The sequence below is a fragment of the Scyliorhinus canicula genome, chromosome 2 (assembly GCF_902713615.1).
Source record: "Scyliorhinus canicula chromosome 2, sScyCan1.1, whole genome shotgun sequence".
NCBI lineage: Eukaryota > Metazoa > Chordata > Chondrichthyes > Carcharhiniformes > Scyliorhinidae > Scyliorhinus > Scyliorhinus canicula.
In genome coordinates this window covers 93,520,167-93,536,385 of record NC_052147.1, presented here as the reverse complement: position 1 = coordinate 93,536,385, position 16,219 = coordinate 93,520,167, and the positions used below count along the sequence as shown (strand labels likewise).

Below are 16,219 nucleotides of genomic sequence, written 5' to 3'. Positions count from 1 at the left end.
TGCTACCGTGCCATCCACTGTGCTACCGTGCCATCCACTGTGCTACCGTGCCATCCATTGTGCTACCGTGCCGCCCACTGTGCTACCGTGCCGTCCATTGTGCTACCGTGCCATCCACTGTGCTACCGTGCCATCCACTGTGCTACCGTGCCGCCCACTGTGCTACCGTGCCATCCATTGTGCTACCGTGCCGCCCACTGTGCTACCGTGCCGTCCATTGTGCTACCGTGCCGCCCACTGTGCTACCGTGCCGTCCATTGTGCTACCGTGCCGCCCGTAATAGGTTAAGAGTTATAGACCGAAAACAGGAACATGATGTTAAAACTGCAATCAGATCAGCGATCATTTTATTGAATGCCCGAGGACCGAGTCGCCTGTCCCTGCTGTAATTTCTTTTGATCGCTTATGATCTCACGAAGTTCCCCAATGAACTCTTTGCCCGAATATTAGAAGCGGTAAATTCCTTTCTTCCAATTATAAATTATGATGTGGAGATGCCGGCGTTGGACTGGGGTGAGCGCAGTAAGAAGTCTTACAACACCAGGTTAAAGACCAACAGGTTTGTTTCAAACACTAGCTTTCAGAGCACTGCTCCTTCCTCAGGTGAATGAAGAGGTATACTTATTTTGAAACAAACCTGTTGGACTTTAACCTGGTGTTGTAAGACTTCTTACTGTCCAATTATAAAGGCCGCATTCCATACCAATACGTCCGCACGTTCACAAGTGGGATAGAACAGAATAAATTATATTTTGGGATCTTATTTATTGTTGTGGCTTGATAACGTCGACATATAAACAGTGCACCCCTCCGGGTATGAGCACGAGTTATTTGTTTGCCAGAAGAAGCAGCACCCGAAACTCATTGTATTTATGGGCTTTCACATTTAAATACCATGTTAGTATTATTAAAGCAAACTATCCACAAGGGAGAGCGGACATGTTAAACATATAGGATCCGACTATGGATTGCCAATATTTGTAACAGGTAGGAAACTGAAAGGGAAGTTTATCCAAACTGACTTTCCGAAAAGTTAGAAAATCTCGTGAATTCCCCCGGTGGTGTGAGGTGAAAGAGCGATGTTCTCTACCACCCCCCTCCCCCCCGCCCCACCCCGCGTCAGACACCATCGATCGTCTCGTGGGATGTTTTTTTGGTCAATTTGTAAATGCAATCCCCTCCGATTTGATGAAGCAACTCGCTATCGAACTGCTTTGGTAAGACCTCATTGTGGAAATCATAGGCCCCCATTCTGGCGTTCAGGTTCGAACACAAGTAGATGGTCGTTTTTTCGCTGCAGAAATACAACAGTGTTTGTAAAAGGTCTGGAAACTGCGATGGGCTGTAAACAAGATCCGAGCCCAGAATGAAATCAAAGTCGGTTGGATATTTGTCCTGGTCAGCACCCCAGGCAAGGGCACTGATTTTCGAACGGGTCCTGGACTCGGCTGGGATGTTAGCATCGACGTTGTATTCTATTTGACTTAAAATTCTGTGTCTGTCCGTCATGGTGACATCTCCGCCTGGCAAAAGGAATCAAATAACAGTTACGCTGCGATTGTGCAAAACACGAGTTGTAACATGCACTGTGGTCACCGGGAGAGGAATGACAATAACATTCTCGAGAGACGTGTTAACTCGTGGCCATTCGGCACGGAGTAACGTTGAGCCAAAGAACTAGGCAGAGGCCGCCCATAAGGTTATTCAACGTACGTCTTTGTAGAGGACCATGCCAGCTGACATCAGCCACTTGTTCCTGCTGAATGTACATTGGCTGCAATGTCGGAATCAGAGAAGATCTGGTGAAAGTAGATTTTTCCTAAACCACATTGCAGTGTTAAAAGAAGATGAGAGGGAACAGCAATCTTTAGCTCACCGCCCCCGCCTGTTCCTTCCTATGCAGAGGAAGCGTTGCGAAAACAAATATTTTGCTTCCTTTCGTCTAACGTTTTCGTTGGGACTGGTGCGAGAACTTTACAAACTGCAGTATAATAGTACACTTTCAACGATTTTTCACGTGAGGCCGACTCAAAACGATTGACCCTCGAGCACTTCGAAGGAAGGGACTGAAAACTGGCTGTACAAAAAGGCATCTTCTTCTGTGTTTGGACAGGGGAGAAGTGTGTGTGTGTGTGGGGGGGGGGGGGGGGTAATAATAATCTTTATTGTCACAAGTAGGCACACTAACACTGCAATGAAGGTAGTGTGAAAAACCCATAGTCGCCTCATTCCGGCGCCTGTTCGGGTACACAGAGGGAGAATTCAGTATGTCCAAATTACCTAACAGCAAATCTTTGGACTGTGGGAGGAAACCGGAGCACCCGGAGGAAACCCACGCAGACATGGGTAGAACGTGCAGACTCTGCACAGACAGTGACCCAAACCATGTATTGAACCTGGGACCATGATGCTGTGAAGCCATAGTGCTACTCACCATGCTGTTGTCCACGGGGGGGGGGGGGGGGGGGGGGAGGTTTGCTGAATCAAACAGCTTTTAAAAAGTTTACTTAATACGATGAACAGAAAAGGAACCAAAACTGCATCTGTGTGCGTTCTTGATAACATCATTCAATTGATGGAGCTTTTTTTTAAAAAGGAAATACATAAGTATGAATGAACATTGCGGGGAGAGGCAATAAAATAATTGAATCAATTTATCAAAATATTCTGAATTAGGGACCAGGCGGCCAGAATGAAATTTTTTACAGTGGCCCAGTATCTAGGTACATCTACGAACGAACAGCAACTTCTGATTCTATTCGATTGACAGGTTCCGGATTTGTTTATTTTATCTAATAAATAAAAGCAATTTAGGTGGAACTGGAATAAAAACAGAAAATGCCAGATAAAGTCAGGCAGGTCTGGCAGGCTGTGGGCAGAGAATGAGAGTTAACATTTTGAGGCGCATGACCCATCGATATAACTCAAGACAGATATAAATGTACTTAATTATACATTTGGAGAAGGAGTGGGGCAGAATGGAAGGTCAGAAAAATGTGGGAGCTAAGGAGAGATTGACACTGTGCAATCTGCCCCTTATTGTCCAATTTTGCTTCCACTGAGCACTGACCTTTGTTCTCTTATTAACATAGTAAGACGTCTTACATCACCAGGTTAAAGTCCAACTGATTTGCTTGGAATCACTAGTTTTCAGAGCGTAGCTCCTTCACCACTCACCTGATGAAGGAGCTGCACTCCGAAAGCTAGTCATTCCAAACAAACCTGTTGGTCTTAACCTGGTGTTGTAAGACTTCTTACTGTGTCCACCCCAGTCCAAAGTCGGTATATCCACATCACTCCTATTAACACCATGCTTTCTTACCATTATGCCATTAGCTCTACTTCAGTCCTTAATGCCACCATTAACACCCACTTCGTTTTCTGTCCATGTCATATTTCTCAATCTCTCCTTAGCTCCGACCTATCACTGACATTCCATTCCCCCCCCCCCCCCCCCCCCACCACTCTATAATGTATAACATTTGTATCCCTCTTCAGGTCAGTATAAGGGCCATATGAATTTGAAACGTTAACTCTGTTTCACTCTCCACAGATGCTCCCAGACCTGTGGGTTTATCCATCATTTTCTGTTGTTGCCCTTGATCTAATGTCATGTTGAGTCACCAGCAGTCAGCTGGACTCTTCTATAGGAGTTTGGATCTAAAAGGGATTCACGTAGGTTAAATAAATAAATTTGCATAATTCTGCTATGAATACTTCCTGAGAATTAAAAAACAATTACCTTATTATGTGGCAACAGGAGACACGCTTACTTTTTGATCTGACCAATGCCTATTTTGATGCTTCTGCAGAGTATCACTGAGTTGCACATATTCCCCAAATAACAGGTCGATGTTAATTTCCGAAAACATTGACTTGCTGCATGGGAGGCTGATTTTGGTCTGTTATCTTTCCTGATCGACCATTGTTTATGTACGTGTGTTCATCCTTTACTAGTGTGGAATTGGTATAGCCAGATAGTATCAGAAATTACAAAGAGGAACGAATTTACTGTTCCTATCCCAAGGGCACTGTGTCAATTTTAACATCCGTATGATCGCTGGCAATTAGTTGGGGCTCCGTTCAGGGAAAAGATAGAGAGACCCCAAACTATACCGGTGAGGGGTCGGGGTGTAGAGAAATTGAACGTACGTGGTGCATGGCGGTGCAGTGGTTACCACTGCTGCCTCATGGCTCCGAGGACCTAGGGTCGATCCTGGACCCGGGTTGCTATGTATGCGGATTTACACAATCTCCCTATGTTTGCATGGGTCTCACCCCCACAAATCAAAGATGTACAGAGTATGTGGATCGGCCACGCTAAATTGTTCCTTAATTGAAAAACATTTTAAAAAAAAGAACGGACAGGGTGAAAAATAGATAATTATGGTGTTATGGGGCAGTCCTATTGGTGAAGCTTTGGACTGAGATAGAAACAATGGGCAGGATTCTCCATTGCCCAATGCCAAAATGGGGAATGGCGATTGGGCGGGGAATGACTCCAAACGCCGAAATCGTGGAAGATGCCGGTTTGACGCCAGGTCGCAATGCTCAGCCCCCTCCCAATCGGTGTCATTGAGACACAAGCAGTCACAACCCTGTTTGTATATCATTATTGTGCCCAGCCGGGATGCTCCGCCTCCGATGGGCGGAATTCCCGACGGCACGGGCCACACGTGGTCTCAGCGGTCATGATCTTAGCGTAGTGGCTGTGGAGAGAGAGTGGGTGTACGGATAGTGTCCAGCACCACCATAATCTGCCGAGAGCCATGCCGCTGGCTGTGGCGGGGTGGGTGGGGGGGGGGGGGGGGGGCTTCTGCCTGGGCTGGGAAGAGTAGTGCATGGTGACCAGTAGGTGGGCTGTGTGGTCGCGGTGGATGGGTACACAGTCCAGAACAACCGGCAACATCTTTTCTGGCACGATCGGTGCATATGAGGGGTGTAAATGTACGCGCGGCTGCAGCTTGTCAGACCTTCACATAACCAGCATGGGCCCGGCCATTGTCCCACAATTTTGCATGCATTCTGCCGGTATTTCACGTGGCACATGTGCTGGCCTCTCGCCGATAGCAGAATCGGTGTGGATGTGGTGCTGATTTTTCCATCATGAAACACCACAGATCCTCTGTTGGTACCAGCACGTGGACACAGGAATGGAGAATCCAGCCCAATGTGTATGTGTTTGGTGGACAATTAGTGGGAATGTTGGACAGAAGATCACCAGAGCAGATGAGGTCAGTGACAGTCTTTGGAATTGATGGTTTGATATTCAGCAGCATGGTTATTGTCAAGGGTAAGGTAAGAGATGTTGGAGGGAGGGGGATAGTGGTTTTGGTGATCAGCCTTTGTGAGGCAATAATCAGTATATAAAACAGCAAGTTTAATGAAGAGGCTGTGGAAGGAAGGTCTCCAGAATAGATAAGGTCAGCGACAATCTTGAAAATGATGGTTGGTTGATGATTGGTCAGATCATGGTCCAGGGGAAGGTGGGGCACGGGTCCGAAAGAACGGAATGCTGCAAATTCAGAGCGAGATAGGTTAGAGTGAGAGCAAGGAGCATTGCAACTGAGGTGACCACTGTCATGTCAATAGTCAACTGTGAAAATATCTAGAATGTGTAAGCAGGCAAAGAGGGTAGAAGGAGAGTTCTGAAAACAAGAGAAACGATCTGCTACACAGGAGAAGACACCTGTTCGAATAAGCAGTGCCTACACAGGAAAAGGCTATCCCTTTTTATTATAAGAATAAATACTTAATGGTGAGGCAGTGAAGCACAACAATTGGGGTTACTGTTATAAACAGAACTAGAATGAGAAACATTACAAATAGTAATTATAGAGACATTCCTTACGAATAATAACTGCAGAAACAATCACATAATGGATATTATTTATTTTAGAAGTAGCAATAACCAATAGTAAATTGTTAAGCACAAGCAAGGGTAATTAGGTGTATGAAATATGGGCTGTTGCTTTTGGTGACTTGCACATTGCACAATGATTATAGTGGTTTGCAGCATGAAGTGTTACTGTAGGCATAAGTACTACGAATATTAATTATAGCTGGTGACAACTAAAAAGTAACTATTGTGGGCAGCACGGTGGCACAGTGGGTTAGCCCTGATGCCTCACGGCGTCGAGGTCTCACGTTCGATCCCAGCTCTGGGTCACTGTCTGTGTGGAGTTTGCACATTCTCCCCGTGCTTGCGTGGGTTTCGCCCCCACAACCCAAAGATGTGCAGGGTAGGTGGATTGGCCATGCTAAATTGCCCCTTAATTGGAAAAAATGAATTGGGTACTCTAAATATATTTTGAAAAAGAAAAACAAATTGTAACTATTGTGATAGACATCATATATACAAACTATAGAATGGCATCCGGCAGCAGAAATCAGAATGCTGACCACAAAGACCAATAAGCAATTAGCTAATGAATTGTACAATGTGGTCAGTACAATGGTTTAAAATTATTGCAATGTGTAATTTAACGAGTAATCAGTCGACTTTTGTGCAGATGCAGTTTATATAATTACAGTTGGATAGGAACTAAGCATAATAATCAGCATAATAGTCATGTGCACTATGTATGGCTTGAAGAAAGTGAGTACTATGAATGGCAAACATAGAAATAGACACTAAGCAAAGGGAGAGTATGAAAAGAGTGGAAACTAATATAAAATCATATCCAGAAATCATCCATAGGCAAATTTATAGTAAGATTGCGGTAAAAAAGAGGACGGGGAGGGGGGGGGGGGGGGGGGGGGTGGGGAGGGGGGGGGGGGAGAGAGAGACTGGGGACCCACAAGGGGATTTATGCATGAAGGTAGGGGACATGAGACATTAAATTAATTCCTTCATCTGCCTTTACCAAGGAAGAAAATGCTTCATAAATCACAATGAAACAGCAGATAGTTCAGACAGCTAGAATGCATACAGTACAGAAGGAAACCATTCGGCCCATTGACCCTTCACCAATCTTCTGAAAGTGTACCCTCCCTCGGCCCATTTCCCTTCCCTCCCCCGGTAACCCAACCTAATCTGAAGATCTTTGGATTGTGGGAGGAAACTAGAGCACCCAGAAGAAACACGTTGGTATGGGGAGAAAGTATAAACTCCACACAGACAGTCACCCAAGGCCAGAATTGAAATTGTGCCCCTGATGCGGAGGCAGCAGTGCTAACCCCTGTGCCACCACGCACCACTTGAAGGGCTCAAAATGAACAAAGAGGCTGCATTGGATAGGTTGTCCATACTTATCTTTAATAAGCCACCAGGATCAGGTGAAATTCATCCAGGGATATGGAAGAAAATAAAAATGGAAATTGGAGAATAACTGCTTCGAATTATCCATTCTTCCATGGACTCAAGTGTAGTTCCAGAAGACTGCTGAATTGCAAATTACAACGTTGCTTAAGAAAGGGCATAAAGATAAGCCCAGCAACTACAGGTCAGTCAGTTGAACATATCTGGTGGGAAAGCTTTTAGAAACAATAATTCCAAACAAATTTAATTGTTGCTTTGGAAAATGGAAGTTAATTAAGAAAATATGGCACATAAAATTGTACATAACTGACCTAGTTGAGTTATAGGATGAAGTAGAAGAAAGAGTTGATGAAGGTAATACTATTAATCACCATAGAATCACAGAATACCTATAATGTAGAAGGAGGCCATTCGTCCCATAGAGTCTGCACAGCCCCTCTGAAAGAACACCATACCTAGACCCACTCCCCCACACTATCCCCATAACCACACAAAACCTGCACATCTCTGGAGACCAAGGAACATTTCTTTCTGACGGCCAATCGACCTAACCTGCACATATTTGGACTGTGAGAGGAAACCAGAACACCCAGCAGAAACCCATGCAGACACGGGGAGAATGCACAAACTCCACACAGTCACTCAAAGCCAGAATAGAACACAGGTAGCAGTGCTAACCAATGTGTCACCGTGCTGTCCTGAGGTGTACATGGAGTTCCAAAAGGCATTTGATGAGGTGCCACTGAATGGATCTCTGAGCAAAGTAAGCAATCTAGGAATAGAATGGATAGTAGCAATATGGATATGAATTTGGTTGAGTGACAGTCTTTAAGTGCTAATGGCGATTGTTTGACATTTTGACTGGAAGCAGGTTAAGAGTGGAGTTCCGCAAGGTCCATTAGGGTCTATTCCTGATATATATTGATGGTATTGACATGGTGCACAGGTGCAATCTTAAAATTTTCATATGATACGAAACTTGGAAGTATTATGAACCATCAGTTGGATATCATAGAACTTAGAACGGACATAGAAAGGTTTGTGAGATGGACAAACAAGTGACAGATTAAACTTAACGCAGAAAAGTGTGATTTGTTTTGCTGGGGAGAGTGCAGAGAGGCAATATAAAATAAGTGGTACAATTCTAAAAAGGGCTTAGGAGCAGAAGGACCTAGCTGCATACCTGCAGAAATAATTAACAGTGGCAGAACATGATGTGAGAGCGGAAAGTAAAGCATATGGAATCCTTGTCTTTATCAATAGGGACATCCAGCACAAAATTAAAGAAGTTATGCTAAATATGTACAAAGCACCGGTTTGTACACTGGTACAAGGATGTGTGCTCAGACTCTACTGTACTCCCTGTACACACACGACAGTGTGGCAAGATTCAACTCCAATTCAATCAATAAGTTTGCAGATGATATGACTGTGGTGGGACGTATCTCAAACAATGACGAATCAGACTACAGAAGGGAGACAGATCACTTGATTGCATGGTGTACCGAAAGCAACCTCTCACTAAATGTTGGAAAGACCAAGGAACTGATCATTGACTTCAAGAAGCATAGTACAACATACACCCTGTCGACATCAATGGCTCCGAAGTGGAGATGATGGATAGCTTTAAGTTCATGGGGGTCACCAACAGTCTGTCCTGGTCCACTCACGTTGATGCAACAGTCAAGAAAGCCCAATAATGACTCTATGTCTGACGGACACTAATGAAAGTTGGCATGTCTGCATCGACTCTCACAAACTTCTACAGATGTGCCATAGAGAACATCTTATCCGGCTGCATTACAGCTTGGTATGGCAACTGCTCGGTCCAAGATCGCAAGGAACTGCAGAGTGTGGTGAACTCAGCACAACGCATCACACAAGCTTACCATTCTCCCATTGATTCTGCCTCCCCGGACAGGCGCCGGAATGTGGCGACTAGCGGCTTTTCACAGTAACTTCATTGAAGCCTACTCGTGACAATAAGCAATTTTCATTTCATTTTTCATTTCATTTGGTCTTAACTACATGTTGGATCTGGTTCTGGGCACCATGTTATAGGAGGGATGTGAAGATATAAGGGAGAGTGCAGGAAAGGCTATGTGATTGGCTTCAGGGATGAGGAAGTTCAATTACACAATTGAAGAAGGTGGGGTCCTTTTCCTTTGAGAAGAGAACGTTAAGGGGTGATTTCATACAGGTATTCTGGATAAAGTACATGAAGATAAACTGTTCACGTGAATGGAAGGACCCAGTATGATAGGACATAGATTTGAACTAATTGGCAAAAAAGAACAATGGTGAGATGAAGGAAAATCTTTTCTACACAGTTGATGTTTACAATATGAAAAGAACTACCCGATAGTGCGATGGAGGTAGGGCCACTTGAAGTGTTCAAAGAAGGAATTGGATCATTTTCAAAATGAAGGGAAACATGCAGGGTAAAGGAGTGGCACGATGAGAATTGCTCTGTCAGAGTGCCAGAGCGAACAGGACAGGCCGAACGGCCTCCATTTGTGCTGTGAACATTTTATGATTTTCTGAATTAACTTACCCAGAAGCACTGCCAAAATCCCTACAATTCCGGTTCCAGATCAAGTGTTCAAAGAAGGAATTGGATCATTTTCAAAATGAAGGGAAACATGCAGGGTAAAGGAGTGGCACGATGAGAATTGCTCTGTCAGAGTGCCAGAGCGAACAGGACAGGCCGAACGGCCTCCATTTGTGCTGTGAACATTTTATGATTTTCTGAATTAACTTACCCAGAAGCACTGCCAAAATCCCTACAATTCCGGTTCCAGATCCTAGTTCAAGCACCTTCTTCCCAGTAAAATCAAACTTCTCATCCTGAAAGTACTGACAAAGTACAAGCCCCTGAAATCAAAACAATCATTATGTTAATCGCTTTCCAAAGTACACAGATCACATGCACAATGTGGGAAACGGGAGTAAATGATGATCGCTGGGTTGGAGGAGTTTTTAAACGACCCCTCAAGTTTCTTAATGAATATAGATCAGAGCCACTTTGGTGGAATCGTGCACACAAGTTGCCTTCTGAGTGTGATGGTATGAGTGGAGGAGACGAAATCGAAGGAAAACCAAAGAAAATATAATGAAAAGCAAAGTATTCCACCCGATTTTGCCCCTCATTCCCTTAAGCACCAATCATCTACTATTACAAGTCTCTGATTTCAAAGATAAAATAAAAATAAAATGAATAAATAACCTTTATTGTCACAAGTAGGCTTACATTAACACTGCAATGAGACTACTGTGAAAAGCCCTCAGTCGCCACATTCCGACGCCTGTTCGGGTACACTGAGGCAGAATTCTGAATTCTAAATTAGTAAGGGAATTGAACCCGCTTTGATGGCCTATGTTCTGCATCACAAACCAGCTGTCTAGCCAACCGAGCTAAACCAGCAAAGATGGTGATGTTTTGGAATGTTTCTTCTAATTCGAGGTAAAATTGTGTTGTGGAGAGGGCCACACGACCTTCTACTACTCTTGCTCGATAATCAGCCTGTTTGACCTGGTACCATGTGAACAAGGGACCCAGGACAATTACTATTCAAAACCAAGAAAGAGCTTTCACAACTGGACGCAAGTGGGGGGGGGGGGGGGGGGGGGAGGGAGAGAGAGAACAGCTGCTTTTGCTGCTTACAGGCTTTCTGACTCAGAGGAAGCGAGAGTCCAGGGGAGGAGAACAAGGACACAGCAGTTGCTTCGAACAGCAGTGCAAATATGCCATTATCTGTTCGGCACGATGTTGAAGGGAGATCATTTTTTCGTCGAACAGGCGATTTCAAGAACTGGAAGGTTCGCTCTGATGCAACTCGGTGAGTCGCCGGAATGGACCTTACTGCTGGAAGTCAGTTTGGGGATTCTCGACAGACCGAGTGAAATGACTTTGGATGGGCATTGGACACTACGCCTCAGCAAAAGGGGGACAAATAAGACTGTTGGAGCTTGTGGTAACTTTAGACTCATCGCTGTTAAGAGTGTAGTTTAACATATAAACGTGGAGTGGGGTTTTGCTTTTGTTCGATGGTTAAGGGGCGATATATTTTCTGTTGCTTTGTATACCCGTTGTCTATTAACTAATGTCTACTCAATGTTTATTTCAATTTGTTTGTTACCGTTGAAGTGTTAAAATGTGAAATGTTGCCATGTAATCCATCAGTCACTGGGTATTCAAACTTTTCTTTAAAAGTTACTGTTCGCTGCGGGGGCTCTAGCTTTGTTAATATTTCACAGTTTGGTTCACCATATACAAAAATCAGCACAGCGATAGGAGGGAAGCAAAGATTGGAATTGCATTCGACGAGTGATTCGAAACTCTGAATGGGAAATAAATGGACCGATTTTAACTTTGTGCAAGCGAATGGACTTTGCGTAGGCTATAGCTGCATTCTAAGAGTAGAATTGTATAAGAGTTTACTTTCTTGTAAAGGGTGCAAACTTATTGCATGTTATGTACTTGGTGACAATAGTAACAACACTTTAAAGGTGTGGATGCAGTCGGAGAGAGCGGCATCCAAGTCACATCGCCACTTGTCTAGCAAAATGAAGGCGACTTTCCTTTTGGACACTTGAGTAGATCTAAGAGGCTTTTCAAGATAACCACATCAAAGAGTATGTAAGAGTGAAACACTTGTTGTGGGGGGAAGAGTGGGGAGTCACATCAGACCTAGGCCACTTCAGGATGGCCAATTTTCTTATTTGCATTTCCAGATATTTCATGGAAACGTAATCGAAACTCATTAAGTGTGTGCATTGTAATAAATATTTTTGTATTTTTGTCTAGCTTGTGTGACATGAACAGTGCATTACATAAATGCCGCTCTTTGCTTTTTAGAGACACCTTCCTCTCCTAACTAGCTGGTCATAAGTCCCCCTCCAAAGCTTCATTACTAAACACAGGCTGTTCGTCAACAACTAAAGCAACATTGTGCATTTACATAGCACCTTCAAGATATCTAAACGTCCCAAGAGAGTTTTTCGATGCGTTGTCATAGAAACATAGAAAATACGAGCAAGAGGAGGCCATTCAGCCCTCCGAGCCAGTTCCGCCATTCATTATGACCATGGCTGACCATTTAACTCAGTAGGCTGATGCCACCTTCCCCCTGGGTGTCCTCGTACATCCCAAGTGCCATATCTAACTGCTCCTTGAAGTATTTTGGCCTCAACTGCTTTTTGTAATGGCGAATTCCACAGGCTGACAGCTCTCTGGGTGAAGAAACGGCTCCTCATTGCGGTCCTAAATGGTCTACCCTGGATCCTCAGACTGTGACCCCTGGTACTGGACACCACTACTATCGGGAACTTCCTTCTTGCACCTAACCTGTCTCGGCCTGTTAGAACTTTATAGGTTTCTAAGAGATCCCCCCTCATTCTGCTGAACTCCAGTAAATACAGTTCTAACCAACTCAACCTCTCATACATCAGTTTGCAACCCCACGATTCAGTCTGGTAAACCTCTAGAGCAAGAACATCCTTTCTCAGGTGAGGAGACCAAAACTGCATGCAGTATTCCTGGTGTAGCCTCACCAAGGCCCTGTATAATTGCAGCAAGTCATCCCTATTCCTCTTCTCGAATCCTCCCGCTATGAAGGTCAACGAACCATTTTCCTTCTTTACCACCTGCTGCACCTGCATGTTTGTCTTCCATGACTGGTGTACCAGGATATTAAGGCCTTGTTGCACATTCCCCTCTCCTAATTTATGGTCATTCAGATCTTAATCTGTTTTCCCGTGTTTTTCTATCATTCCTTTGTCCATTTGTTCAACGTGTCCAAATCACACTGAAGGATCTCTGTATCCTCTGCACAGCTCAACCTCCCACCAGCTTTATGTGAAAAAACATTCAAAATCAAGGCACATCAGATTTTGTTTTTAGGAGAGATCAAGTAAAAGAGGGAAGCTGTTATGTGCATCTTAAAATAGGATAGCGCCAACCGCAGCAAACCGTGTCCACATGTTTTGGGCATGCCTGAAGCTCAGAGGGCTTTGGCAGGGGTTTGCGAAGGTAATGTCCATGGTGTTCGAAACACGGGTGGTGCCGAGTCCAAAGGTAGCGATCTATGGAGTGTCAGAAGAGTCGGGGGTGAAAGAGGCCGATGTCCTGGCCTTTGCCTCCCTGGTAGCCTGGAGACGGATCCTTTTAATATGAAGGGACTCAAAGCCCCCGAGTGTAGAGACCTGGATTAGTGACATGGCTGGGTTTCTCAGACTTGAGAAAATAAAGCTTGCCTTGAGAGGCTCAATGTTGGGGTTCTCTCGGAGGTGGCAGCCGTTTGTCGACTTTCTCAGGGAAAATTAAAATATCAGCAGAAGCAGCAATCCGAAAGGGGGGGGGGGGGGGGGGTCGGGCGGATAGGTGTTAGATGGTTGAGGTGTGTGAACATTGGGTCGGGTGGGGAAATGTTCATTTTACCATGTTAATGTTATTGTTTTTCTATTCGTTATAAAACTTTTGCAAATACATTAATAAAATTTTTTTTTTTAAAAGAGAAGATAAAGTATGAGTTAAGGGCCTCAGGAAGGGAATTTTAGAAAAGGTGGGGGATGTTTGTGACCGTGTTTGAGGAGCTGTTTGTCGCAGGAGGGGGGGGGGGGGGGGGGAGGGTGCGTGATGGGGAGGGGGGGGGTGAAAAAGGAGAACAATCTGTACAAACTATATAGTTGATTGTTGGGGAGAATGTTTCCGGGGTGTTTATTTGCTGTAACCTACTTTGATACAAGTTTGAATAAAATGCGTTTTTTTTTAAAAAGAGGATAGAGCCGCGAAGATATTTAGGGAGGGAATTTTAGATATCAGTTCCTTAGTGGCCGAAGGCGGGCGGCCAAAGGTGCAGCATTGAAATTAAACATGTGCAAAAGGCCAGGATGGAGGAGAGCAAATGTCATGTGGGATGGTCGGGCTAAAAGCGATTGGACAAACGAGAAAGGAGGGATTTGAAAAGGATTGTGAGAAGCGCAGTCGGAGTATACCGTTACCATGGGCCTGTGCTTTGAAATCCAGACTACCCGCTTCCCTTAAGGGTTCAGGTAACATGTCCAATGGCACGCTCCGAGTTAGAATAAAGAAGTTTTCCTGGACAGCGCTTATGGTGTGCAAAATATGCAATCGCAGATCACAAACACTTGCTCAACGATTGGGCTTCCACACATGTTGAAAGCATGCCAGTTTAGAAATCCCATCCTGTTGGACATCCATCCTGCGGAGCCCAAGCAGTACAGTGAAGAAGGAGGCCGTTCGGTTTATAGTGTCTGCACTCACCCTCCGAAAGAGCACCCAACCCGGGCCCACTCCCGGCCCTTTCTCAAAAAGATCATGGCCAATCCAGCTAACCTGCAATCGTTGGACTGTGGAAGGAAACCGGAGCACCCGGAGGAAACCCACGCAGCCACAGGCAGAAAGTGCATACTCCATGCAGTCACCCCAGGCCGGAATTGAACCCGGGTCCCTGGCTCCGTCAGACCCACGGTGGGGCATTAAAGTGCTGATATCATCGGGACCCTGAGTCAGACCCGGGAGCTGATTCTGGGGATCTATATTCACATACTCCAGGCAAGTGCAGCTAAATTGCAAGGGTGAATTGCAAAGATGTTGCCATTGTTCAAGAATGTACTTTTGAAACCAAGCCATTGATATATAAACTGGCTTTGAACTTACAGGACCCCAAACGTACGCAGATACACCTAAAGAAGCTCCTTTAAACATCGTGATATTTAAAGAGTGACCACAAAAGTCATGCTTCTGCTCTTCCAGCGTCCGATCTTTGTTCTCGATTAAGCTCATTGTCTATCACTTCGAATGGACTCTTCCTTCCCGAACTCCAAACAGCTTCCTTTAGGAGTGGATTCTTTTTTTGTATCAGATTCCGCTCCACTTGTCTTTTTCTTTACCTAGGATTAAAGAAATATATCAAAGAAGACGTCTCCAACTCTGATGTCGAAATGCTGCATCATTGCACGATGTAGCTGCGCTCTGGCCTCGGAATGTCGCATAAAGAACCGACAACAAAACACAGGAGACGTCTTTGCAATTTAATATGATGGCAAATGTCAAATAAAATTACTTACAAAATTCATCCTGAACCTACCTTTGGCCGTTAAACCTAATTTGGAACTGCATCTTCGAAATCCATAACAACATTAGATTCCTGAACTAACCGTTAGATAATAAGGCCCTTGGACTTGCAGACCAATGCACACTTGGGCAAACGTCGGTAGAGTCCGAAAGTTAGCTAAGGTGCCCCGAGTCCTTAGAACAACTGCTGCAGGAACCAAGAGGGCCAGGGCTATCTTTTGCTCTGTTTATTGGTGTTTCCAACCAGTCTGTGCTACGAGCCTTGAGTTAACTGGCCGCCTCCGTGGAGGAGTGGATAAGAATATATTTAATTAGGGACATTGTTTTTTTTAACTTCGTTTTTCGTATTTTAACCAATTTGCGACGCATCTTCATCTGTGTTACACAATTTAACTTTATTCGACCATTCACCGGTTTGGTACATAATATTAAACGGTGGATTCTCAGCCTCTCTCCTGCTAATTGTTGAATAAGAGGCTGAATTCAGCAGAGAAGCAGCAGCGCAAGGCAAAGTGGACAAAATGTACTATTCGAAATTAAGCTATAGTAAGGAAGCTCTGGAACTCACTTCACTGTCGCTGCGGCGATGTTTCACTTCGTCTGTTTCAGTCCCGATGCCTCACACAGACTGACCAGAAGTCCACTGGATCGCGGTGAGCTCGTACCCCAGTTTTAACCTGTCAAAATCTCGCCTGAGTTAAAAATAGCAAATTCTGCATTCATCATCGCAAGATCACGTCCTGTGACCAATGAGGGGGAAATAAGCATAAACTGGAAGTGCTGACAAATCAGTGATGTGATTACTTTGTGGTGGCCGTGGAGCGTTATTTATTTTCCTCAAATCAATTGCCAGGAATTCT

The 16,219-nt window shown here is 44.5% G+C and overlaps 1 protein-coding gene across 1 annotated transcript; it reads right to left on the bottom strand.

The window, feature by feature from the left end:
- Positions 1-607: 607 nt before the first annotated feature.
- On the bottom strand, positions 608-16,005 carry LOC119962393 (EEF1A lysine methyltransferase 3-like). The gene is made up of 4 exons (XM_038790358.1): positions 15,928-16,005; positions 14,943-15,175; positions 10,024-10,135; positions 608-1,523 (listed from the first exon to the last, which is right to left on the bottom strand). The coding sequence occupies exons 2-4, from the start codon at positions 15,066-15,068 to the stop codon at positions 1,120-1,122; spliced, it is 642 nt and encodes a 213-aa protein (XP_038646286.1). The 5' UTR covers positions 15,069-15,175; positions 15,928-16,005; the 3' UTR covers positions 608-1,119.
- Between the last annotated feature and the right edge of the window lie 214 nt (positions 16,006-16,219).

Excerpts from the sequence above, each read along its gene's own strand:
- LOC119962393 (XM_038790358.1), bottom strand. The coding sequence starts at position 15,068 with ATGAGCTTAATCGAGAACAAAGATCGGACGCTGGAAGAGCAGAAGCAT. Across the intron at positions 10,136-14,942 it reads CTGCGTACGTTTGGGGTCCT|GGGCTTGTACTTTGTCAGTA; the intron begins GTAAGTTCAAAG and ends TTTTGATTTCAG. Across the intron at positions 1,524-10,023 it reads GATTTTGGCAGTGCTTCTGG|GCGGAGATGTCACCATGACG; the intron begins GTAAGTTAATTC and ends TCCTTTTGCCAG.